This window comes from Hemicordylus capensis, chromosome 8, assembly GCF_027244095.1.
Source record: "Hemicordylus capensis ecotype Gifberg chromosome 8, rHemCap1.1.pri, whole genome shotgun sequence".
Lineage (NCBI taxonomy): Eukaryota > Metazoa > Chordata > Lepidosauria > Squamata > Cordylidae > Hemicordylus > Hemicordylus capensis.
Window position 1 is genome coordinate 28,167,863 of NC_069664.1, and position 26,438 is coordinate 28,194,300.

The window sequence follows — 26,438 nt, forward strand, 5'->3', positions numbered from 1 at the left end:
AATCTGGATTCCCAACCTCTTATTGCTCTGAAGTCACGTGGCATGCAAATGAGGAAAAGCACCAAACCAGGAAGGAAGGAAAGATGCTCTTCGTTCCAGTAAACCCTCAATGATGAAAATGGGCTGTGGGGCTCCATTGTTGTCCAGAACCTTTCATATGAGAAACATCCAGGAGTCTGGAGCCTCATAGCTTAAGGGTTTGACACAGGGGGCAGGGTCCTTCATATCTCCCGTTAAAGGTCTTAGGGCTGGAGCTAGGACCAGACTAAATTCATTTCCTTTGGCTGTTTTAGGTGGCCGTTTTTAGGGTATTCCTCACAATCACCGATTATGTCCCTGTGGAGATGAAGTGGTCAGATCTTTAACTCGTGTGCTGTTCTCAAGTAATCTATTTATATATTTATTTTTACATTTTTAAACTCCTCTACCTCCAAGGAGCACAGAGCAATGCCCATGGTTATGTGTATCCTCACAACAACCCTGTGAGGCAGGTTAAGCTGGGAGATAACTGACTGGCCCTGAATGGTGATTTGAACTTGGGTCTTACCAGTTCTAGTCCAACACTCTAACCACTACACCACCTTGGCTTTTATCTCATTATGGAGATGAGTGAACTAGACTAATCACTCTTATTTTAATTAAATATCCAGGAAGAATTTTGGAATGGCATCTGACCTTTTTAATTGGCCAATACCAATAAAAGCTTGACAGAGATTGTTGCTACATTTCTTTTCTCTGCAGTAAAGACTTGCAAAAGGATCGTATCAGGTTAAGTGCAGTTCTCTGAGATTTCATTTCATTTGACTTTTTAATTGTCTAATATAGTTTGTATTGGTCTTATTTCTGTATAGCAGTTTTGCATCTTTTTTTCCTTTCAAACATTTGGGCATGCTTCCCAAATGGATCTGTGGTTTGGTGCTTTTGCTCCTTCTTTGCATTTTATAAGGGGTCTGTGACCACTCAATAAACGTGACCAACTGACTGATATATGGGACAGACTTTTGCTTCAGATGTCAGAGAACTGCTGCCATTCGAAACAGACCAGGGGTTATCAAACTTGGGTCCCCAGATGTTGTTGGATGATAATGAAGAAGAATATTTATACACCACTTTTCAACATATATCCCCAAAGCGGTTTGCACAGAGAAATACAAATAAATTGTGGCTAAGGATGATGGGAGTTATGATTCAACAACATCTGGGGATCAAAGGTTGAGAACCCCCGAAGTAGATAGCATTGGCCTGGAGGACCAATGGTTTGACTGAGTACCAGGCAGTAGCCTTTGTTCATAACTATGGTCGCCTTCAGACATAAGGCAGAACCACAGCAATGATGGAGCCCGTGATTCTGCACCTCCCCATCCCTTGTTCTCCCATCCTAATTTGGATGAAACGGAGAACTCCCTCTCTGCAGACTCACTGACTGCAGAGAAGAGGGGGAACTGGCTGCCGGGGTTTCCTTCTTTACTGAAAGACAGCCCTGGCAGCCAATAGCAGCCGGAGTGAGGGAGGAGCTTCTGGTTGCAGAGCATCCAGACTGTGGTGCCAGTGTTCGGACGTGATGCTGGCACTGTGGTCCAGGCAGCAGACCTCACTGAAGGTAAAAAAATCTCTGTTGGGAGAGGGAAACCGCTGGTCCATTTCCCCACAAAACTGCAGTTGCCTGCATTTGGACATACTTAAAATGAAACCAGAGGTCCCTTCACCTCCAGTTTTGTGTTACATGTGAATATGGCCTATATCTCTTTATCTCAGGCCTGCTCAACTTAGACCCCCCAGATGTTTTTGAACCACAACTTCCATAATCCCCAACCACAGTGGCCAATAGCCAGGGATTATGGGAATTGTAGGCCAACATTTTCAGGAGGGCTGAAGTTGAGCAGCCCTGCCCTCTCCATCCTTCCCTCCCTCCCTCCCTATCTGTTTGTGGTCATATTACCTTGTTGCCCTGCTGAGGTCTGAGAAAGAAGGAATAAGGGGACGGATTGCATATGTCCTGGAACCTGCACAAGCTGTTGCAAAGTGTGAAGGGAGCTCATATCCTGAAAGAGGAGAACAACATGATGAATCAAATACAACAGAAGCTCTTTCGGACAGCTACAGATTCCCACTATTGCCTGCCCCTCTGTGTCATGGCTCCGGGTCTCTAAGCCTCATTGCTGGGAGAGCACAGACAGTTCAGGGGATGAGCCAGGGCGGGAAGTTCTAGTCACATCAGAACCACCCTCTACCCCACAATCAGAGGAGGTGCCCTTGCCTTCCTCTTAGATTCCGAGGACCGATCTGAGGATCAGTCTGCTAGGGTGGAGGCTCCTTACCCTCCTTGGAGCTCATGCCTATGGAACAGAGCTTCTAAGCTTTTAAGTTGGGGCAACTCCCATAGGAGGGGGCAGAGCCAGAGACAGGAGCTGGAGAGCAGAGCCATTTGACGGCTCCATTGGGAGCAGACGTCTGCTGGAGCACCATCCTCTCATCTCCTGGTGGATACCCTGCATGCAACCCTCGGAACTCTCCAAGTCCTGATCCTGGCCTGGAATCTGGCCTTGGTCCTGTTCCTCTGTCAGTTTCCTGCCCGGTGCCAGTTCCACTGTTGGACTTGGACTCCTGGAACCCAGAGGACAGAATACTCCTCTGCATCTTTATGGTTCCTCACTCTCACCACTCATTCCTCTTCCTCTCCCCCCAAACAACAGGGCACGCTCCACAGGCACACACTTCACTTGATTTCCTCATCATTCAATGACTCAACTCATTTGAAGTTGGGCAGGTGGATATCAGAGAGAGGGTCTTTCCCCCGGTGGCACCCAGACACTGGAACTCCCTTCCCAGACATGTTCACCAACATTTTTGCCACGAGGGAGCCCTTTTGCCATATATCTTGTGCCTAGCTATTGTGTAGCAATTTGTGTTGTTTGGCCATCTAGGCCCTCATGGAAAGAGTTATGCAGTGATGGTACTTGGCTAATATTATGTATTTATTTATATCTCATTTTTCTTCCATCATAGAACTCAAGGAAGCACCCATGGGGTTCCAAGGCAGTCCCCCATCCAGACACTGACCAGACCTGGACCTGCTTAGCTATAGCAAGGTGCCCTCAGACCATGCCCTGGGACCAATATTATTTAGAGGTGAGAACAGCAGCACACATTCCATTGCTTCTAACAACACAATTGCGAGTTGTTTACAATGCACTGGAAAATCCCTGTGCAGAAAACCTAGAATGGTGATTGGCCTAGAGTTTATCTGAAGATTGCCTTTAGTTTTTGGTTCATCTAGGCCTCCAAGGAGATCATACAGACTCAACCACTCAAACAGACTTTTGCTGCAAAACTGAAACTGTCCCCCTCCCCCGCTGCTCCATTCTTTCACATTGCCTTTCTCATTCTGAGGCCGTCGGGGTTTGACTCTCAAAGAGGCAGGACACAACATTAGTTATTTATTGCATTTGGATACTGCTTTTCTTCTATGGTGGAGCTGAGACTGGCATGTATAGGGTTCCTAGGCAGCCTCCCATCCAGGCAGTGACCCAACCCACTTCCAGAAGTCCCTAGGAAGCCCTGAAGCTCTTACCCCACCAATCTGGCCGCCAGGCATCATTGAGGGCCCTTGGACTAGATGACCCGATCTGGAAGGGATGGTCGTTTGCAAGGAGTCACTGAGGTCTTCCGTCTTAATCTGCGAGGAAGAGCAAAAGAAGTAACCACATCACTACAAACAGAGGTAGAAAATAAGGACTCTGTAGAGAGTCACCTTAAGTGGTGCAGCAGGGAAATGCTTGACTAACAAGCAGAAGGTTGCCAGTTCGAATCCCCACGGCTACTATATCGGGCAGCAGCAACAGAGGAAGATGCTGAAAGGCATCATCTCATACTGCATGGGAGGAGGCAATGGTAAACCCCTCCTGCATTCTACCAAAGAAAACCACAGGGCTACTCTGTGGGCGCCAGGAGTCGAAATCGACTTGACGGCACACTTTATATTTAGTATAGATTGGAGAGACAGATCTGGGATGGAGAGCTCTGAGATTCTACAGCTGCCATGGCTGGCATTAACCTGCCACTGAATTGCACCCTGTTTAAGGTTGCCAGAGCTTCCCAAGGCATATTTTTGTACTCAAATGAGAGAATATTATTGGGACACAAATCAATAGTGAAAATTCCTACATGACTCATGAATTGCCTAAATGACCACATTTGCATGAAGATAAGATTTTTCAGACTGATATGTTAAAAAAAAGAAGCAGCTAAACACAGCAGAAAAACCAGAAGTCAACCAGAAGTGCTGCTTAGATGTCAAAAATCCATGGCAGGATAGTTGTTTCAGGGGCAAATAGCCACTTGCGGGGCTTTCAGTGGGGGAAATGGTGCACTGAAATGTCACACAAAGTGAAATCAGAAGTGGGGTTCAGGTTTTGTCCCGGGCATGTGCAAGGTAAACCAAATGAGTTACTCTCAGGCAAACAAGATTTCTCAAGGAGTTTCTGTACATCTCTAGATCAGATGCCTCAATTACATGAAGCCTCCCCCAGCTGAAAATTATGAGAATTTACAAAGTCTTGAGTTTCTTTAAAACAGGTGGAAATTTCCAGATAGTTTCTGTGATTCCTGCTATGTTCTGGACCCAGTCTTGTCCTGATTTTACCACTGGTGAAGATTTTAGGGAATGCCTTTTCAAATGGGATGCCACTGGGGAAGATGTTAGGATTTTAGATTTTAGATTTAAATTTAGATGATTTAAATTTAGAAGATTTTTTATTTCTTTTGTATTTTAGATTTTTTTTTACCACTGGGGAAGATTTTAGGGAACACCTTCTTTTAAAATGAGATGCACTACCTTTTTCACTGTGTTGGTAAACTGATAATAAAAAAAGGAAACACTTCTGGTCAATTCACTAAGATCTCTTTGCTTTTGAAAGCAATGCAGGACAGGCAATTACAGATGAACATAGGAAGCAGCCTTATACTGAGTCAGACCCTTGGTCCATCTAGCTCAGGATTGTCTACACAGACTGGCAGCGGCTTCTCCAAGGTTGCAGCCAGGAGTCTCTCTCAGCCCTATCTTGGAGATGCTGTCAGGGAGGGAACCTGGAGCCTTCTGCATGCAAAGCAGATGCAAAGCAGCGACAGCCTCATCAAAGATCTACAATTAGGTTTGCCAACTTTTCAGCCACAGTCACTGTGCCATTAATGGAGGCTTGATTTGCAGCCCCGAGCAGTTGTTAGGTCAGTTTCACCTGTTCATTGCTGCAGATAAAGTGGTGGTTAAGGCAGTTACAACTGCTTAAATAGTTGTCACCCCTCTGGATAGCAGGCAGAGGCTGGGCTCTAGGAATTTACAGCAATGGAAAGTGGGTGGGTCCTTTGTGTGAGCATAGAATAATGTTGACATGCACAAGAGTGTCTTCCTTTGCACCTGTGAAATGCTTGATGCTATAGAATGGACAGGTAGAAGAGGAACAAAGACAGAGAGAGCTAAAGTGGTATTGTCACTGAATCTGGAGGAATAATTCAGAATATCTTAAAACTGGAGGAGGATGGTCTTCAGTTACTGGAAGATGTTAACTTTTGCAGATAACGTGCCTTCCATCCACTAGGTAATACCACCTACTTTGGCTTCTGAACTCTTTATCCCATGTGCCACCTGAAATTAATCTCCTCTATTTTGCTAATACAAAGATTACCATGTTTCATTTTTACTTTTGCTTTCCACTTAATCCTAGAGGCAGATCAGCCCCTGCTAAATGAGCAAAGAGGCACCTTTTAAAGTGGTGATTATCTTACATTTAGCAGGGGGACAGCAACTGACCCTTTCCACCCCCAGCACAACATCCCTCCAGTGGCTGCTGGTGGTGGCTGCCTTATGTTTCTTTTTAGATTGTGAGCCCTTTGGGGGAAAAGAGCCATCTTATTAATTTATTATTGTTTTCTCTATGTAAATTGCTTTGGGAACCTTTGTTGAAAAACTGTATATAAATATTTGTTGTTTGTTTTTGTTTGTTTATAGCTATATCTATATCATCTATCAATCTATCTATAAAGGGGGCAACTATTTCGCTGTCCCAGGAAATCTCCTGGATTAGCCTGAAACTGTTTTGCACCTAGCAGAAAGATGGCTTAGTCTGTGTTAACACCTCCAGCGCCCCACCTAAAAAGTTTTATGAACCGCAGACTTTAGGTTATCGGTTTTACACTTGCTTTTCTTCTTCTCTCCTTGCTTTGCTTAACATAGAGCCTGAATCAGAGTTCTGCAGAACCCGGAAGCTTGCTCATAACTTTGCAACCTTTGAGTTGGTCCTGTAGGAGACATTCCTCCCCTGTGCCTTTCAGAAAAGGTGGGTCGCAAGCAAAGACAGCCCACCGCCCACCCACCTGGAATAGATCACGGAGGGATTGCACAACTGTCCAGACAGCCCAAGCATCCTATTTGCTCACTCTCAGCCTTTGATGATAATGGTGACTAACGTTTGTATACTCACCTGGCAGGAGAACAGAGCAAAACAGAAAACCCGCGAACAACTTGCCCAGGGCAAGAAGATCAGTGCAATTTCATAAGCCATGGATCAACCTCTCCTGAGTCATTCATCTGCCAAATTTACACTTTGCAGTGAGAATCCAAAACAGCGCCACAACCCCCTTAAGTTTCAAAATGTTTGGATTTCTGTACTCAACTTTCCCAGGAGGAAGAAATTAATCTGAGACTGCAATGAGACATCCAAATTCCTTCCTGTTTGATTTTTTTAATATGAGGCAATCTTTTAAATTACCATGTAATTTAATCACAAGGTTTCCTTCCATAAAATATTCAAGAAACTGACAGTGTGAGCTTAGCAATAGATCAAACCAAAAGCCCATCGAATCCAGTCCAGCCTTTTCAACAGTAACCTGTCAAATGCCTCTAGAATCTCACAAGCAAGGCATGGAGAAGCATTGCTTCCATTTCTCTATCCTGGCTAACAGCTATTGATAAAACTTGCTTCCACAAATGTGTCTAACACTTTTTGTAAAGCCATCAAAGTTATAAAAGGAATATCCTGTCAGTCTGAATGGCATAAATTGGGAGGATAAAGGGGTACCGGTATTTGTGGAGTGGTGGTTAAACCATAAATATTTAGGGTTGCATACAGATAAGACTGAATGCATGGGACAGCAGTATTTAACCAGGTGGATATTTTGGTCTCGTTCAATACATTATTTCTCTCGATGGATGAAAGTTCTGATCTGGAGCCAGGTTTGACAGTATGTTGGACTGGCATTTTGGTTTGGAAACTCAGGTATCAGCTCACATAAATATTCCCTGTGGGTTTGGATATATTCAGTTTAGGTCATGTTCTCCTCACAGTTCTGTATAGATGTTAAGAATCTATGACCCCTGATCATCTGCACTTCCTGTGCCTTCCTTTCCTCCCAGAGAGAAGATGGAAAGATCTCTCTCCCTCCTTATCTATTCATTATGTAGTCCTTTAGATTAAGATTAGGTCTTTCCTATCCAAGTGTACTTAACCAATAAATACTTAGTATTTAGTTCTACAAGGATGTCCATGTGTTTTTTCTAAATAGCTGCAACAACTAAACCATCCTCTGCTACCTACTCTGTAACTGGAGTGTGTGCTCATTCCTTAGTGCTCTGCTGTTTTACCTACAGGGGGGGAAATTAACAACCCCCAAACAGGGTTATGGGCTCAGCAGGAGCAACAACAGGCTTTTAGGCACAAGCAGAGTTTATTTCCCCCTTCTTAAAAGTGCAGCTGAGTTAGTTAGAAACTGCAGCATGGATCCTGAAACTATAGCCTACTCAGGAACAGCTTCTCCTTTCCCCAAATTGCATAGCAGCAATTATGAAACATGGGCTTTGAAGATGGAAGGATTTTTCATGACAAAAGGGATTATTGAGCTCCTCATGGAGAAAGGACCAGCCCAAGATGCAGCTGCTCAAGCCTCGTGGGATAAGAAGAACCAGCAGGCATATGGATTACTGATTTTGAGTGTAAGCTATGATTTATTGATTTATATATGTGATACTAGGATAGCCTCAGAAGCGTGAGAGAAATTAAGGAAGCAATGCAGCCAGGTCTCTGCAAATGCAGCTCTCCTTTTGTTTAAAAGACTATGAGACTTTTGTTTAAAAGACTTCCCAGCTGCAGGAAGGGAGAGATTTTGAAGCCCAGATAGCAAGTCTCTTGGAAACTGGCAGACTTTTAAAAAATAACAAATGTGGATTGGATTCTGATTGGATTAATTCTGTTCCGATTGGATTAATCCTGCAATCTTTGCCAAAGAGTTTTGATCCTCTAATTACTGCCCTGGAGGCATCAGGGACTGAATTATTAATTATGGAAAATGTAATATCATGTCTGAGAAACTTCAACATAAAGCTACAGCAAGAAAACTTTAAAACTGAAACTATTGTAGCTTGCTCCAGCAAACAAATCGGGAGTAATTCATTAACATATCCATAGAGCGGGAAGCTAGCCAGTTGAGACAGACAAAGGAACAAACAAAGGGCTAAGGGAAAACAGAGGCAATATGGTGGATTTGAAAAGCTGAATGGAGATAGCCCCAGAACGGACAATGTCTCAGCCAAAAGCGATAATATAATTTTAAAAGCAGCCCCAAAGCACACCTTTATCCTGGACTTAGGTGCAAGTCAGGATATAATTTCTGATGCTGATTTGTTTATTGAATTAGACAAAGACTACAAGTCTGATCTAACTCTAGCTGATGGCAGAACAATAGCCACAGCTGGAAGAGGGGTAGCTAAAATCCTCTGCAAAGGAGCAGGTGCTGAAACCTGTGAAGTTAAAATAAGTGATGCCTTTTTTGTACCAGAAATGTAAACCAATTTGATTTCAATTGGACATGGACTTAAGAAGTGGTGCAAGGCAATTTTTGAGAATGAAGCATGCTATATTTCCAAAGGTGACGAATTGATTATGACTGCTCACATGCATGATGATGGACTTTTTGGATTACACTGCACTATTGCCCAAGCACATGCCAACACAAAAATTGTGACTTCTTATGGCACCAGAAATTGGGCCACCAAAGACTAAATTTGAAAAATGATTTTCAAATGAAAGAATTAATTAAAGGCTTTAAAATAAATGAATGTCCAGAAAAAGCCAGCAGATGTCAGTGTTGCATACTTAACAATGGAGTAATACCAACTTGCCATGCAAGGAGAAATGTAGAGTCAAAGGAGGTTCTGCAGCTGGTCCAGCCTGACATTTGTAGTCTGTTGCAACCAAGCTTGGCTGGAAATAAGTACATTTTTACTTTCATTGATGACTTCTCCAGATTTTGCTATGTATATGCTCTGAGAGAGAAAAGTCAAGTGTTTGAGAGATTTAAAGAATATGTTGCACTGGTGAATAACAAATATGGAAGGCTACCCCAGTGTTTGAGGTCAGACAATGGTGGGAATATATGTCCAACCAGATGAAAGAATTTATGAAGTCAAATGGAATTTTGCACGACACTATTCCCACATTTACTCCACAACTTAATGGGACAGCTGAGAGAAAGAACCGCTCTCTACTCGAAATGACCAAATGTCTGCTGCATGATGCTAATTTAGCAGACAAGTTCTGGGGGGAAGCAGTGATGACTGCAAACTACTTGCAAAACAGGTTGCAAACCAAGGCAATAGATGAAACACCATTTGAACTCTGGCATGACCGAAAACCTTCCCTGAGACACATCAGAGTTTTTGGATCAATGGCTTATGTGCATGTTCCTAAGGCAAAAAGGACCAAACTCAATTGCAGATGTGAATTGGGAGTTTTGGATGTAAATCTAGAGGTTACAGAATCCCTGATCCAAAAAGTGGAAAGGTCAAAATTTGCAACGCAGTATATTTTGATGAAAGAGAAAGGCCAAGTAAAGATGAAGTGTCAGAAATTTTACCAGAAATTCAGGGAAATAAGGAACCATGCGATTGGGCTCAAATGAATATGTAACAAGACAGCACACCTGAAGAACCAGTGCCAGATTCAGAAGAGGCTGTGTGCAACCTGAACCCGAACTGAGGCACTCACAGAGGCCCAACAAAGAGGCTCTACCCAAAAGACTCTCACTCATGGCCAAAGGAGGAGAGATGCAAGAACCCACTACTTGGCAAGACAATGAAAGGATGCCACCTGATCAAGCTCTTGCGCCAGTTGTAAACCACACTTCAGTCAGAACATTGCTCGGTGTGGCAGAAGCCAAAAGGATGCAAGTTGAACACTTGGATGTAAAGACTGCCTTCCTACATGGGGAAACCGAGGAAGACATCTGCATGCAACAGCCACCAGGCTTCGAGGAATCTGGAAAGAGGGGGCTCATGTGCAAACTGCAAAAGAGCATTTATGGCTTAAAGCAAGCTGCCAAAGCATGGAATGAGAAGCTGAATCAATTGCTACTTGAGGAGGGGTTCACACAAGGAATGGAAAGGCTGACCCCTGCCTATATTCTAGATACAGAGACAATAGATGGACTTATATCCTGACTCATGTTGATAACTTGATTCTTGCACATGAGAATCAGCAAGACAGTCTTGAGATTGTACAGCACCTGAACAAGGAAATACAGGTGAAAGAACTCTGAAGCATCTCCTATTACCTTGGCATCCAAATAGGAAAAAAGAGAGAATGGGACATTCCTTCTCAACCAAAAGCAGAAGATAAAGGATATTCTAGAATGCCTGAGACTGACAGACGCCAATGACACCAGTACACCAATGGATGCTAATTTCTGGAAGCAAAACAGAGACAGTGAGCCTTTACCAACCAACAATCAATACAGAGAGGCAATTGGAAAGCATCTGTACATAGCCACAGTGTACCGGAGATTCCAGCAGGCAGCAATCCCAAACTAGTGGGGTATATGGATGCAGACTGGGGTGAAGATGGAACAGACTGCAAGTCCACAAGTGGACACCTGTCCTTGTATGGAGGTGGTGGTGGAGCCATAACTTGGAGTAGCCACAAGCAGTCACTTGTTGCGCAGTCATCTACAGAAGCAGAGTATGTTTCAACAAGTGAAGCGTGCAAAGAGGGAGTATGGATACACCAGCTACTATTGGACTTTGGGATTGAGGAACCAAAGTTCACAGTGATGTTTGAGGATAACCAAAGTTGTATCCAGCTCTCCCAAATGGAGAAGATGAAGCCTCGAACTAAGCACATTCCCATAGAGCACCACAATGTTCAAGACTTGCAAGAGAAAGGGGTGGTCCAGTTTAAGTACTGCCCTACAGAAGAGATGCTGGCAGATGCATTAACCAAGCCATTGTCCAGGGACAGATTCCAAATGCTTCGTGAGAAGATGGGAGTCGTGAGCTGGTGTGACAGGCGATGAGAAGGGGTGTTGGAGATGAAGTTCCCCTTCCAATGCATCGCCCTTTGCACCAACTATCCTAATGACCACTAGGGGCATTCTGAGTAGAGATAGTGAGTGAGGGTCTCCTTAACTGTTCTACTTGTCTCTACTCTATGACCCTTGATCTGACTCTTCCGCAGTTCCTGTGCTGAGTCACAAGCCTTCCTTTCCTCCCAGAGAGAAGATGAAGCATCTCTCTCCCTCCTTACCTATTCAATATGTAGTCCTTTAGATTAAGATTAGGTCTTTCCTATCCAAGTGTACTGAACCAATAAATACTTAGTATTTAGTTCTACAAGGATGTCCATGTGTTTTCTCTAAATAGCTGCAACAACTAAACCATCCTCTGCTACCTACTCTGTAACTGCAGTGTGTGCTCATTCCTTAGTGCTCTGCTGTTTTACCTACTGGGGTAAAAATTAACAACCCCCAACAAATAAATGGTAAAGATATGATTTGACAAAAATGAAAGAAAGAAAGAAAGAAAGAAAGAAAGAAAGAAAGAAAGAAAGAAAGAAAGAAAGAAAGTCACTTAAAGCAAGCTTAGAACTATTTTGAGTTGATTAAATTAACAAATCTAGTTACAGCAAAAGAGATGATAATTGTTCTAACATTTTTCCATGTAAAACAATCTCCCATCTGACATGAAGCAGAAAGTTTGCTCATAGTTTAAAAATGCATTTTATCTTGCATGCTGTTTCTTTATTTTTGAGTTGCTTTGTTTCCATTTATCTCTTGCTTTCCCTGCTATATTAATCTAAGAGCAACCTTTCCCGTGTGTCTTCTCTTACATCAGTAATTTATTGGTCAAGACTATAACCACCATAAAACACATAAAAATGCATTTCCAATTCAATGTGTTGCACTATCATCCATCATTAAGACCATTCATTAGACGTTCTACTTCATGTTTTTGATGTCACCTGCTCTGTGAGCAATAACTTTTGTCTGCTCTCTGTCATTTCAGTTAGAAAACATAAAGGAAAGTTGAGAATGCTTCACTGAGAAAGAACCCACAAACTCATGCTCCAGTTCAGAAATGTGTAGCTTTGTATTTTCTTTTTGCGTTTTGGTTTTTAATCTTTGTATGTTAAGTATACATCTTTTGAATATACAGTCTGTCTCAGATGATTAGTGGGACAAATTTTCCAACGTCCTCATTCCCAGTTAGTTTTTCTCTCCAACAATTAAGACCTTCTCCCCAACATCAAAAGCCAACATCTGGAGTATTTTTGCTATGTCACGTCTGGACAACAAAATTTACCAATAAGTGAAACATAGGAAGCCGCTTCACTCTGAGCCTGTCCTTTTGTTTGTCTTGCACCGTATTCTCTACACGGACTGGCAGCAGGTCTCCCGGGTCTCAGGCAAGAATCTTTCCCAACTCAACATGGGGATGCTGCCAGGGATTAAATGTGGGCGCATTGCAGGTAAAGCAGGTGCTTGACTACTGAGAGATGGCCCTCTCTTTTTAAAATGACCGTGCTTATTCCTTGGCTGCAACCACATGCATGTTTGGAAACGGACAATGATAAAAAGATCAAACATACGCACACTACAGGCAGGGGAGTCACTTCAGGTAAACAGGATTATTGGAAACAACATCTCAACAGACCCACTTCACTGACTCTCCAGCCACAGCTCCAGAAACCCCCTTTCTCCCTGAGAAAATTGCTCTGTGGAACCTGAAATCTTGCACTGACAAAGCATCAGTGCTGGTTTGGTTAAAAAAAACCCAAAACATGTTTACCTTTAACTAAAGGTAAAGTGTGCCGTCAAGCAGATTTCGACTCTTGGTGCCCACAGAGCCCTGTGGTTTTCTTTGGAAGAATACAGGAGGGGTTTACGGCCATTGCCTCCTCCACTGCAGTATGCCTGTTTCACTATTGCCCAATATAGTACCAGCGGGGATTCAAACCGGCAACCTTCTGCTTGTTAGTCAAGCATTTCCCTGCTGTGCCATTACCTGGCTGGGCTCTACAAAACCATTATATGCAATCCAGCTGCTGACCAGGAGAGGGAGACAAGAAGTTCTAAAGTTTCTGATGGGACTTTTAAAAAAAAGATGATCAAAAGAGTCTCAGTGTAGGAGATAGATGTTAAAGAACAGCAAGGGAGAATACACCATGCCATCTCTCTCTCTCTCTCTCTCTCTCTCTCTCTCTCTCTCTCTCTCTCTCTCTCACACACACACACACACACACACACACACACACACACACACACACACACACCCTCCACCAGCATAACCTACAACCAACCTGAACCTACAACTGTTCTTTCTTGAAAACAAAAAAGCCCTGAAATATTCCTAAAACAGCATTCAGAAAAAAGAACAATACACCAATTCTGTGGTCAAACTGAGCGTATAAATCATTTTGCACAGCTCTACCTGCTGGTAAAATCATGTTCCCCCCAACATCACAACTTTATCCAGGTAACCCTCAATCTGGCCCATGTTAGGAGGCATTCCCAACAGACTAAGGGAAAAGTTCTACCTTCCACACACCGCCCCCCGCATGTCCCTTCTGAGCTTTCCCCCTTTGAGAAGAAACTCACAACAAGATAATTAGCTCTTCTGCGTAGCTGCAGCTCTGGAAGATGCTGAAAAATGCCTCAGGATTCATGTGTCCTTGACTAGCCCGACTCTGGAATCCAAATCCAAACCAAAGCAACCACCGGGAGAAGGAGCAAAAAGCTATCAGCCACTGGAAAGAGACCTGACCTTGGCCATGAGCAGAGGGATCCCAACCAGCACCAAATGTGGAAGGAGCGCAAGCCATTTGCAAACTGAAATCAATTTTTACTGGGGCCCAAACAGAAGGGTTTTGGAAGCGGTCCAAGCAGAAAGGGGTGTGTAGCTGTATCAAACACTGAATAACATGAGAACATCACGTAGGGTTGGCATAGAAAGCTGGTTGACAGCATGAGTTGTTTTCTGTCTTCCAGTGAAGCGTCTCCCTCCCATTTGACCGAAGTTCTCAGAAATTGCATGGGGAACTGGAGAGCTCCAGTAATACCCTGGGGAGATTGAGCCTCCACACCACAAGGTTTTAGGTAGAGTCCTGCCCTCCTTCTGATTTCTTGTTGCTCATCTGTATCAATTTGAAAGGGAACCAAACCACAACAGGCTGGATCCAGAGCCAAACTTGGTACATCAGGGCCCCACATCTTGTTAAACTTCCTGGGGCTGTGTCTGACTACACTGAGGCCAAAGCAGCCGTGGTTAAAAGGAAGAGATGGTTGGAGACTTTTTTCAGTGTTTCATCTGCGGGGATTTTCTGCATGGAGAGACATGCGTCTGTAATAGAGTTACCACCTCCGTTCCTATAAGAGACGTCAGTCCCTTTAACAACTGCCTGTCTCCAGAAGTGAGGAATTCAACAGGTCCTGCTTTCCGCATGTCTGCAGCTGCAGGATGAGAAACACTGCACCTGTGGAATGCTTTGCTCTCACGCCGCTGTCGTTCCGGGAACGAGGCAGCAATGCTATTCTTGGAGCAGAAGGGTGGCCTTTTTGTGAGGCAGGGTGAGGTGGTCACCGCAGGCAGAGGATTCTTGGAGCGACAGTGAGGTGAGCAGATCCTTCTCACTGCTGCCATTGAAGCAGCTATTTGGGATGGATCTGACCCCTGCAAGCGGAGAGAAGGTTGCCCTCTTCTCACACCCCTTGCAAAGCTGGCAGGGAGCACAAGAAGAGGCTGCTGGCAATTTTGCTTCCTCCTTGCCCTTGTTCCATTTTTAAGTGCACAAAGGTTGGCTTGGAAACGGGGCTGACCCCCCACCAGGAACATGCGGCAAGGCAGCATCTGGCAACATAGGAAGCTGCCTTCGACCCAGTCAGACCATTGGTCCATTCGCTCAGTATTGACTGGCAACTGCACTGCCAGGTTTCAGGCAGGAGTCCTCCCAAGCCCTACCTGGAGATCCTGCCAGGGATTGACCCTGAGACCTTCTACATGCAAGCAGATGCTCTACTGCTGAGCTACCACCCCACCCCCTAAGAGGAATATCTCACTGCAGACAGTGGTCATATGTAGTCACCCATCCAAAAGCAAGCCCAGGCAAACTCTGCTTAGCAGGGGGACAATTCATGCTCAGTACCATAGGAACAGCTCTCCACTGGGCCATCCCTTATGGAGGGTGCTCTAAAGGAAACAATGGACCATCGGCATCATAATGTGCATCACCACACATTATGAGAAACACGACAGGCGAGCAGTTTGGATTTTTGATTACAGACAGAAGGGTTTTGGATGTGAATCTAGGCCTTCTATCTGCAGCTCACATCCCTAAGTCATGCCCTCTCTGTTGAGTTGGGAAGTCCAGGCAGCAGCACTCACTGCTCAGCATCATTGCCCCACATGCCAAAGACTAAGACATTGGTCTAATGGTTTGCAATGGACCTTCTAACAAGGAGAGGGAAGCATTTTCCCCCTTACAGGTGAGCTTCCCTGGGGCCATCTTGGAAGGCACCATAGGAACAGAGTGCAGGGACAGCTAACAGACTCACCAAGTTGTGATCTTTAAAAATAGTCACTCAGGGCTTAACTAAACTTTTGGACATATGCTTATGTAAAAATTGGCCCATCAAAAATGGAGGGGCTTCTGTAAGTGTAAGCCAGAAGCATCTATGAGCATTGGGTCCTAGTTTGGGAAGCCTGCAGAAAACCCAGATTCACAAGTTTCAAGGTCACCCAAATACTGTGGGTTTTCCATCCGTTAATCACTGACAGTTTTATAATCATGGCTGCCACGGTTAGACTAATTACACCTCTTTCAATTTCCCTCTATATAAAAACATTTAAAATAGCTTGCTGTTGGTGATTTGCTTGTTAATTAACAACTCCGGCTGTTGTCGCTTGCAAAAACAGTAATCTATAAAGTTTTGGAGGGGAAAGACACCTCAAGATGGGACACTAAGGTGTTTTTTAAAAAAATATCAACCGTTTCCCCACTAGGAGCCTGGAAGCACTAAATGAGGAGATGTCTATAAGAGATTGAATTATTATCCTCCTAAATTGTCCCAAGGTGGTATATACTCGCTGTAGGCCTCTCCTATGCTTCCTGCTATACAGGACTGGCTCCAGGTTTCAGGGAGTCCTCAGCAGATTGCCCTCTATGGTAGATTGCCCTCCTGCCTGGATGGTAGGAAAGGCCTTGGCTGCTACCACCACCAGAGGGTCAGATGAACCCTATTCACTTTCTGTGACATCCGAACCCTGCTAGGTTGGAAGCTGCAGTATCAATTTCCGGCCATCTGCAGTGGTGGCGCTGTAGAGCAGCTGAGATCGGGCCAGCTATTCCTGTTGTTTGCAAGCTGCTATGAGGGAGCAATAAGGTGTCTGGGGCCTGCCTCTCAGCACCTCAGTTCGAGACCCCTTGCTAGATGAGACCGCCTGCCTGTCTAGTCTGGTACTTGCCATGGGTATCTCACCTCAGCTCAATGGGGAAACAAACCCAACAACAAACAGTGGGTGATGGAAAGTGATCAAAGCTCACTTGCCCAGTTGCATAACTCGTTTGTGGAAGATGTTTCATAAACATTTCACAAGACGGGAGAATTATGAAGGGAAAACATCTCCCAACCTGCCTGTAATTACTGCTCCAGCTCTTCCTTACCAATAGAGCAAAGGTAGGAATCACTATAATGATGATAGTAATAAAAAAAAAAGTCTGTTTTGTAACTGATCCATAAACACCTGGCACACTGTTGGATCATGAAGACACCCGGCAGACCCAGAACCGCCAGCAATGTGCAGAGGCTCCGAGAGGGGAGCTGAAGGGGCGAGCACATCGCCAGCCCTGACTGTGGGATGCCGAGAGCCATAGAGATACAGGTGGCGATAGTCAGATATAGGCAGCAGCCTTTGGACTTGTCAGGCCAAGATGGATGTCTCATTTAGTGCTCCTTCTCATAAACATGAGGCTGACTCCTCTTGCCCAAGGCCCAACATGTGATGACATTCCCATAAAAGGCGGTGGAAATGGTAGAATTCTTGGCTACCGCCGGCTTCTTCTGGCTGGTCCTCCCTCCCCTTGGCTTATACCTCTCCTCTGTCCACTAATCCATTGCCTAAAGCAGCCAGTTCTGTTGCTCAGGTCTAGTGATGCCACCCTGCGCCTCAAATCCGGCCCCCTCATCCAGCACAACTGCCTCATCTTCACCTCAAAAGCTCTCCAGGGCCTTGTCCACCTCACCACTCAGCCTTTACTTCCCACTATACAAGGGGTTCCCAACCATGTAGTCCAACATACAACTACCATCATCTCCCTTCATCCATCATGGCAGTGGATGATGGGAGTTGTATTCCAGCAACCTCTGGGCACCCAAATCTGAGAATCTCTGCGCTGTATCCTTGCTTTCACTCCTTCAAAGTCACCAGCTTTAGCCATTTGAAGGTCTCCTGCTTCTCTTGCTCACTGCCTCTTTTGTCTGGAGCTTCTCACCAGAACACACGAGGGACAACCAAGATGCTCCTAAAAAAAAAAAAAAAACCCTTTCCACAAAGCCTTTGGCCTTGGACATCATCACTGACCAACATGGAAACTTGGATATGGAACTGCATGGGCTCATTTTCATTCCAGATCACATTCCTTCACTTACTACATTTTCCCCCTTTCCTCCAAGGGGTTCAGAGCAGAGAACAAGATTCTCTTTATGCTCACAACAACCCTGTGAGGTAGGTTGTGCTGAGAGGCAGCGACAGGCCCAAAGTCACCCTTTGAGATTTCTATTAACTTGATCAAGTTCAGCTAAGGAAACATTTGGCAGGGCAGAGAGCTTGAGGTGGCACCTGCAAACTTACCCATCCCTTGATCCTTTCCATCTTATGTGTATATGTTTCCCCCATCTGGAGTTGCCCTTCTTATAGACATAATAAAATAAAATAATCATGGCTCGTAAAAAATAACAGCTTTGCAATTACCATTACTGCATGTATCATCTTGCACAACCAGCAAGGATTAACAAATGCAAAAAAATAAAATAAAAATAAATCAGGAATAAAAAATGCCACATGCAACTCCTATAGTTGAGAAATTGATAAAAACTAGGAAGCATTTCTCTGAACATATTTACCTGTTACAAAATGCCACCTTCCCAGTCTGGGGATAATTTGAGGGCTGCAAACCAGGCAAACATAGCCTATTCAGAGCAAGGGCAGGAAGCATTGCCCTCTCTCTGATATGGCTTTGTGATGCCATCTTGTAACTAAGCCATATCTTATTGATGGCCTGGCATCATTACACTGGTCAACGATCCCTGGTTGGCTGGATCACATGGCCAGCAAGAACTCATGTCTCCACCCCATGCTTTTAATTGAACCATGGCAGCTCCTAAGAGGGGTGGTGAACTACTACTGCTATGACTGCTATGGAAATTCACACACAATTTTTCAACAAAAGTTCTCAAAGTAGTTTACATGGGGAAACAATAAATAAGACAAACAGGAGCGAAACAGTAAAATCCGAGTGAAAATATAAAAGAAGGCAATGGGATTCTTGTTGAGGGGGTGTCTCTCAGAAAAACATTCTTTTATACACTGAAAATGTCCATCGATGAAAATCTGGTTCATCTATGACCAACTCTATGGTAATAATGTGGGCCACAGGGGTATTTTCTAAGAGGGAGGGAGACCAGCTGCATACTCTCCCGGTTGAAGCTCTAAATGAGCTTATTGGCTTTGGGCAATAAGAGAACTGGACCACTGGTGAAGGTCAGCCAAGGGGTGCCAATCCATGGCTACTCCTCACACTCCTGGTTCCATGCCTGACCAAAGTGTTGGAGAATGACTCCCCACAAAAGGCCTCTGTCCATAGGATGTGGCCACATGCATTCTTGCCTCTGGGACATACCAGCTGGCCCTTATCGGAAGATCTCTCTGGGCATCCAGGATCTGGCGAGTCACAAGACAATCCCTCCAACCCAACCTTTTGGTTGCATAGTCAACACCATTCAGTGTTCGCCAAGGCATGTGCTGCGCTGAGGTTTGGGAACGTGCCAGTTGTTGACAGTTTTGGATGGCGGGGCTTTCTGAATTGCTGTTCTGGCTGTTCTTTTCAAAAGGTTTTTTTCAAATGGCTTGTTTGAGGTGGAACTGCCTAGAGCTGCTGGGAGTAGAACTTAGAGCCCATGACTCTGTGTGCAGCTGCTTTGTCTAGTGAGCCATCCGGGTTAAAGGATGGAGCGTCTACCTGGGTGCTGGAGGTTTCTCAGAGAGTGGAGCATTTTTGTTCCTCCAGACCGGCTTAGGAAGTAGGCTTCTTGCTCAGGCTGAGATTTCGCCTAACAGTCATTTCTCTTAGCTTGGGCCCTAGCTTGAGCTAGAGAAGAAACATCCATGGTGTACTGAAGGACAGTGCAGTGTAGTGGTTAGACTAGGGCCAGGGAGATTCAGGTTCCAATTCCTACTTGGCCACAAAGATCAGTGGGTGTTCTTGGACCACTCACCATCTCTCAGCCTTCAACCGGAGTCTGGGCGACCATCTGTCAGGGAAGCTGTAGAAGTTTTCTCCACTGAACTCCCCTACTAACTGAGCCAAGAGGCACCTTTTAAAAGTGAGGATTCTCTTTATTTGAGCAGGGGGAGACCGAATGGCCATATCCATCCCCAGCACAGCATCCCTGCAGTGGTTGTAGCTGGTGTGACTATCTTGTGTTTCTTTTTTGGCTTGTGAGCCCTTTGGGGACAGGGTTCCATCTGTCCCTCTCCCTCTCCCTCCCTCCCTCCCTCTCTCTCTGTCAACCGCTTTGGGAACTTTTGTTGAAAAGCAGGATATAAATATCTGTCGTATCCTATTTGAACAGAGGTTGGATCTGTAAGTTCCCTTCCAACTCCTTTATACCAGGGATTCTCAATGTTGGATCCCCAGATTTTATTGGACTTCAGCTCCCATAATTCCCAGCCTCAGTGGCCTTTGGTTGGGGATTATGGAAGCTGAAGTCCAATACTATCTGGGGACTCAACGTTGAGAACCAGAAGCAAGGCCTTTTCCATGGTGGCCCCATATCTTTGTAATTCTCTCCCCAGGGAAATACAAGGGTATGATCCAAGGGTCCCAGAGCATGTCCTGTGGGCACAAAATACAGCCACCTTGCTGAAGCTAAGCAGGTCTTGGTATGGGAGACTCATGTATGCCACCTTTAGGAATGGGGCTGCCTATGGCTCAGTGGTAGAGCATCTGCTTTGCATGCAGAAGGTCCCAGGTTCACTCGCCGGCAGCATCTCCAGGTAGGGCTGGGAAAGACTCCTGCTTGCAACCTTGGAGAGCTGCTGCCAGCCAGTGTAGACAGTACTGAGCTAAGATGGACCAAGGGTCTGACTCAGTATAAGGCAGCTTCCGATGTTCCTGTGTTAAAGCCCCATCCACTACCGGCCCCACTTCTTCAGGTAGTTTCTGTTTTGTAAGGCCTTTTATTTCTCTTCGTTTAATCTGATTAAAAGAAATCTGGCACTTTTATTTCATTTCCCCTATTGTTTGTGGGTTTATGCAAGATGGTTTTGATAGCTACGCTATTCTAAGGAAGGGCTGGAAGATCTCCATTCCCCACAATCAATCCATCAGCCATTCAGTCATCAATCCATCAGTCCCAAACCTCTCCTGGCATTCCTTGGCATTCCCACAGATGTTTTGACAAAGCAAGATGCTGCACATGCACTTCCACATTTCACAGTGAAAGTGAGCTGGCAGAGATCCTCTAGTGCTGCGGGCCATCCTTGTGCTCTGGCTACTCTCTTCCTCTGAAATCAGGCCAGGGCCACCTCTTCCACTGAACCATGGGCCACTGTATCCTTGTACGTGCCACATACTCTCAAAGGGCTTCGGCTCTCATCTGGGCCTCTTGCTGTCTCTCAGCACCTCCTCCTAACCCATTCAGTTCAGGTTTCTCCTCTTTCTCTTCAAAGCCTGGCACAGCCTCGCACTTCACACCTCTTCCCTCTTATCTCTTACACCCCCTCCCTGACCACGCCTCTCCCCTTATTGCTCCTGGGTTTTTTCCAGCTTCTCCCATTCCAGACTCATGGGCTTCTGCCATGGATCTCAGCCCTGGAGAAGGGTCTCTCCCAACCAATAAACCATGCCAACGGACTCCTCACGAAAGCATCAGTATTCCCAGCAATGCTGTGAGATGCAAGACAATCAGCAAGCAGTTCTTGGCAGGTACCCCTGGGGGGAAAAAGCTTCTCTGATGTGCCCCATTTCCTGTGGACAAAGATCGTCTTCACAAGAGGAGCAAAATGGCACCACGCAAGCAGGTGTCCTTGTGTGTGCCCCACTTTTGATGAGAATTTTTGTTGGCGTGCTATCCTGCAGATTACCACGTAGTGGCACAATTTTGCATGCGTGCCAAAAAGAGAATACATGTTAAGATACACAGAATCCATCTAGACCAGGGGTTCCCAACCTGTGCTACTCCAGATGTTGTCAAACTACAACTCCCATCAGCCACAAGAAATTGAATGAGGAGTACCTAATTCTGGAGTATCACAGGTTGGGAACCCCTGGTCTGGACCACTGGTGTCTTCTCGGGGTAGAGCCAAAACATGTTGTCCGGCTGAGAGTGGCTATAACAGAATCTGAGAATTATACTCAGGAATACCTTCCCAAGATCTTGAAAAGCGGCTCCTGGGTTGGAGTCCTAGGCCTGCCACGTGGCCTTTTCTGATTGACGTGGCAAAAAAGCACTGCAAAACTGAAATCCAGGCTATCGACATCTGTGTAGTGTTCCTTGTGCCTCAAACTGTCCATCTGTGAAATGGGTGCAGCCCTTGAAGTTTGCTGCAGTGCCGCTCAGACAGATGCTTTAGCAGCTGTCAAAGCTACTTCTGTGGAACTGAGCTCATGGCAAAGAAGAACTGGTCAACTAACACAGCACCAAGGAAAGTCCTGTATGTGTACTCTTCTCTTCTGCCAAATAACTGCTGCTGGGCCACACTAATTCAATGCTAGTTGGGTACCACCAGGTGGTAAAGGGAACACTTCAAGCACTTTGGGCCCTCCTGGATTAGAGTGCCATGATGCAAAGGGAAATAGGACTCATGCGTCCATTAAAAGCTCTGTAGAATGGGGAATTTAAGATGCAGGTTTCCACAACCCTGAATCAGAACTGGGACCTGCCAAGTTTCTCTTTCCTACCCACCTCTTAGAATTACAAGATCCCCAAATGCCTTTTGCATTTCCCATTTCGAAAAGGATCCCATAGGGAAGAGCAACAAAAAGGCACACCTCAGCTGCTCACAGAGCCTTTCCGACAGAGGAAAGCTTGAGGGGTTGGGGCTTTGAAGTTAAACAAACAAGCAAACCACCAAACCACCCAGCAATGAAAGAAGGAAGTGTGTTTGAGGCTTGCATACTTAGGAGAGGTGTGAAGACACAAGTCAGGAATGATTTTCGCTCTCCAAACACTAGAACTTGAGGGCATCCCGTGATTGACAGCAGTCTCGGGACAAGCACAAAGAAGCGTTTCTTCACACTGTTCATCTGAATTCATATGGGAGATAATATTTCCCCCCATTCTCTTCACATTTCCCCGTTCACATTTGTTCCATCCTGAGTTCCACTCCTTCTGAATTCTGGCTTAATGACAAGCTTTTCAAAAATTATATGGGAATTGGCATATATGCCATTTTCCAATGGCGGTTCTCATTCATGTGTACTTTAGAGAGAGAGAGAGAGAGAGAGAGAGAGAGAGAGAGAGAGAGAGAGAGAGATTGTATCCAAATGCCTTCTGTGTGCTACTGATGTGTGCATTGGCAGAAGACCACACATAAAACATCTTGATGCAACAAGACACACCATCATATAAAGATGTGGGCCCCAACTCACGTGTGTTGATTGTTTAAACAGGGGTGGAAAGACTAGAGGAAATTGAAGGAATGGGAAGTGAAGACAAACGCCATATACAGAGTGCTACATGGAAGATGTGGAAATAGGTAGGAAGACCAGTCACAAATCAGGTAAAGCTGGCTAGTGGTTTAGAAGTTCTTTGGCTCCAATTAAGTGCCAGCCAAATCAAAGTCCAGCTATAGGGTAAGGGAGTGATTATCTTCCAAGCAGAAGCGACAGAAGAATGTTGGAGAACATGCAGAGCAGGTGGTATGGAGAAGAATCTTTTATGCGGGATTGCCCAAGAGTGCAGCTGTGTTCTAGCATCACAGAGTGTTTGAGATGGAAGGGGCTCATGGAGATCTTCTAGTCTACCTCCCTCAATCTAGGCATCTTCTGCAGTATTCTTAACAAATGGCTGTCCAGTCTCTGTTTGAAAACCTCTAATGAAGAAGAGCCCACTGATAAGTAGGCAGATCCATCCACTATCAAGGAGGAAATTCCCCCTAGCGTCTCATGTGAATCTGCTTCCTTGTATTTTCAACTCATCTGTTCTAGACCTTAGGAGCAACAGAGAACACGCAAGTTCCTATGGGAAAGCCCTTCAGATAGCTGAAAGCAGCTATCATCTCTCCCCTTCTCCAGGCCAAACTCAGCTTGTTTAAACAATCCTCCTGGGACTTGGTGTCCCGGATCCCTAACCATCGCTGTTACCCTTCTCCGAACCTGTCCCAGTTGATCAGTGTTCTTAAAAGGTGATGCCCAGAACTGGCCACAGTACTCCAAGTGAGTTCAGACTAGGGTGGAACAGTGAAACGCCTTGTGACCAGGTCACCATGCTCCCATTCATGCAGTCCAAGATGGTGCCCAGTTTTTTAGCAGCTGCACCACATTGCTGGCTCATGTTCAACTTGTTGTCCACTAACACAGCTAGATCCTTTTTGCAAAGACTGCTGCCCGGCCAGGCCTCCTTTACCCTGCATTTGTGCATTTGATAAACATCCCCTCTATTCCCAGCGCATTTATAGAAATGTTGAACAGCACAAAGCACAGGACAGAACCCTGTGGCACTCCACTCAATACTTCCTTTCAGGTTAGCATTGTGAAGCCATCAATGGAATATGAAGAGTCAGTAAATGCCAGATCTGGCCCATAATCCACTAGGATTCTTTTTAGCCATGCCCCTTACCCTTCAGATTCAATCCCAACTCCACCACTCATTGGCCAAATTCATCTGTCCTTGACTGACTCTGGTCCCATCTGGGGCCCCCTCTAGTTTTGCCAAGGCCCCACCCACTCTGGCTCTATTTCTCCATCTCCTCCCAAGGGACTAGTACGTTGAAAATCAAAGGTTGGCAATAACTTATAAAGGGGGTGATGCTATGGAGCGAGAGAGACAAAAAGGCTGGTTGGCATCAGGATGAGAGGGAAGTTTTGCAAGGGCAGAGAGTGAAATGAGGACCAGTCGCTGGCGGGAAGAGAAAGGCAGGAAGACAATCTGATGAGGCACTGCATGGAACGAAAGAGGATGACAAAAGAAACCCTTCGGGGCAACAAGCCCAGATCTGGCAAAATGAAAACCGGCTGGCTCCCAGGTTTGCATGCAAGAGGATTAATTAAATGTACACACGCTTCACACTTTATGCCTTCAAAGGGGTTCAAAGGAGTGAGGGCGGCTTGATGGCTGAAGCACAGGGAAGAGCGTGGCGAGAGGTAGAGATTCTGCCATGCCACAGACATGCCACTGCACTTGGGCTTATTCTGAGAACGCCTCAGTCCACAGAGGGCCACTACCTGCACTCTCCACTGTCCTGCTTCTCTTAGGTGAAGGGCAGAAGGGACAGTTACCAAATATTTGGGTGTGTGTGTGTGTGTGTGTGTGTGTGTGTGTGTGTGTGTGTGTGTGTATTTTGGCCATGTTCTCACAACCACAGGAAGAGTGGTTAAAGGGATAACAGTGATCACTGAATCCCGCATGCTCCCGCAGAATGTGATGTGAGAACCTGGAATTTCTGGGCAATCCCGATCACATTGCCGTAGTTAAATGCCATTTAACCATAGTTGTTTGACCAGGATTGCCTGGAAATCCCAGGTCCTCACATCACGTTCTGCGGGCTTGGTGATGGCGACCAACTCTTTAACCACTCTCCCTGTGGTCATGAGAACACAGCCATAATACATTCAACATCCATTACAGGAAAGGAGAGGAGAGCTGGTCTTGGGGTAGCAAGCATGACTTGTCCCCTCAGCTAAGCAGGGTCTGCCCTGGTTGCATATGGATGGGAAACTTGATGTGTGAGCATTGCAAGATATTCCCCTCAGGGGATGAAGATGCTCTGGGAAGAGCATCTAGGCTCCAAGTTCACTCCCTGGCAGCATCTCCAAGATAGGGCCGAGAGAGACTCCTGCCTGCAACCTTGGAGAAGCCGCTGCCAGTCTGGGTAGACAATACTGAGCTAGATAGAATAATGGTCTGATCCAGCTGCACCATGTGACTGTGGCACTGCCCCTATCAGCCCACGCGTGGGGTCTTCACACACATGGCTAGCATGCAGCCGCGTGGCATGGCTTTTTAGAACTGACCACACTGTGGTAGGGCAGCAAAGGAGCAGGTCAGACCTGCATGCCTCCATCTAAAGCTACTGCTTACCCCCCCACCACCACCACTGAAATGATTGGGCTGTGGTAGCTTGATTTGGGCACATACCTAGCTGGTGTTCACCCCTCTGCCTATTGGCCCCTTGCGTGTGATATCACATGCAGGGGGTGTGGCCAGCACCTGAAGGGCCAGTGTGGCCCTCCGGGCTTCATTTCCCTGTTGGCTTCATTGTTGGCTGGGTGACCTCTTGGAGAGAACGAGAGAAATATCTAGTAGACAACAAAGTGGGCTGGAGAATTAGGCTGGCTGGAGCTCAGGGAGAGAGGTGAGGGGAAAGGCAGGAGGCTCTCAGGAACTGGGCGACTTGGGTATTTTAATAATAATAATAATAATAATAATAATAATAATAATGATGATGATGATGATGATGATGATGATAATAATTCAATTTCTATACCGCCCTTCCAAAAATGGCTCAGGGCGGTTTACAAAGAGAAATAACAAATAAGATGGCTCCCTGTCCCCAAAGGGCTCACAATCTAAAGAGAAACACAAGATAGACACCAGCAATAATCAATGGAGGGATGCTGTGCTGGGGGTGGAGAGGGCCAGTTACTCTCCCCCTGCTAAATAAAGAGAATCACCACGGTAAA

The 26,438-nt window shown here is 45.5% G+C and overlaps 1 protein-coding gene across 1 annotated transcript in view; it reads right to left on the minus strand.

Moving 5' to 3' along the window:
• Positions 1 to 26,438, minus strand: part of POU2F3 (POU class 2 homeobox 3) — a 64,326-nt gene that overhangs the window by 13,282 nt on the left and 24,606 nt on the right. Inside the window, exons 3-4 of the mRNA XM_053269926.1 lie at positions 3,572 to 3,676; positions 1,940 to 2,042 (exon numbers count right to left, since the gene is read on the minus strand). Of these exons, the coding sequence (XP_053125901.1) occupies positions 1,940 to 2,042; positions 3,572 to 3,676 (208 nt within the window). The remainder of the gene's footprint in view (positions 1 to 1,939; positions 2,043 to 3,571; positions 3,677 to 26,438) is intronic.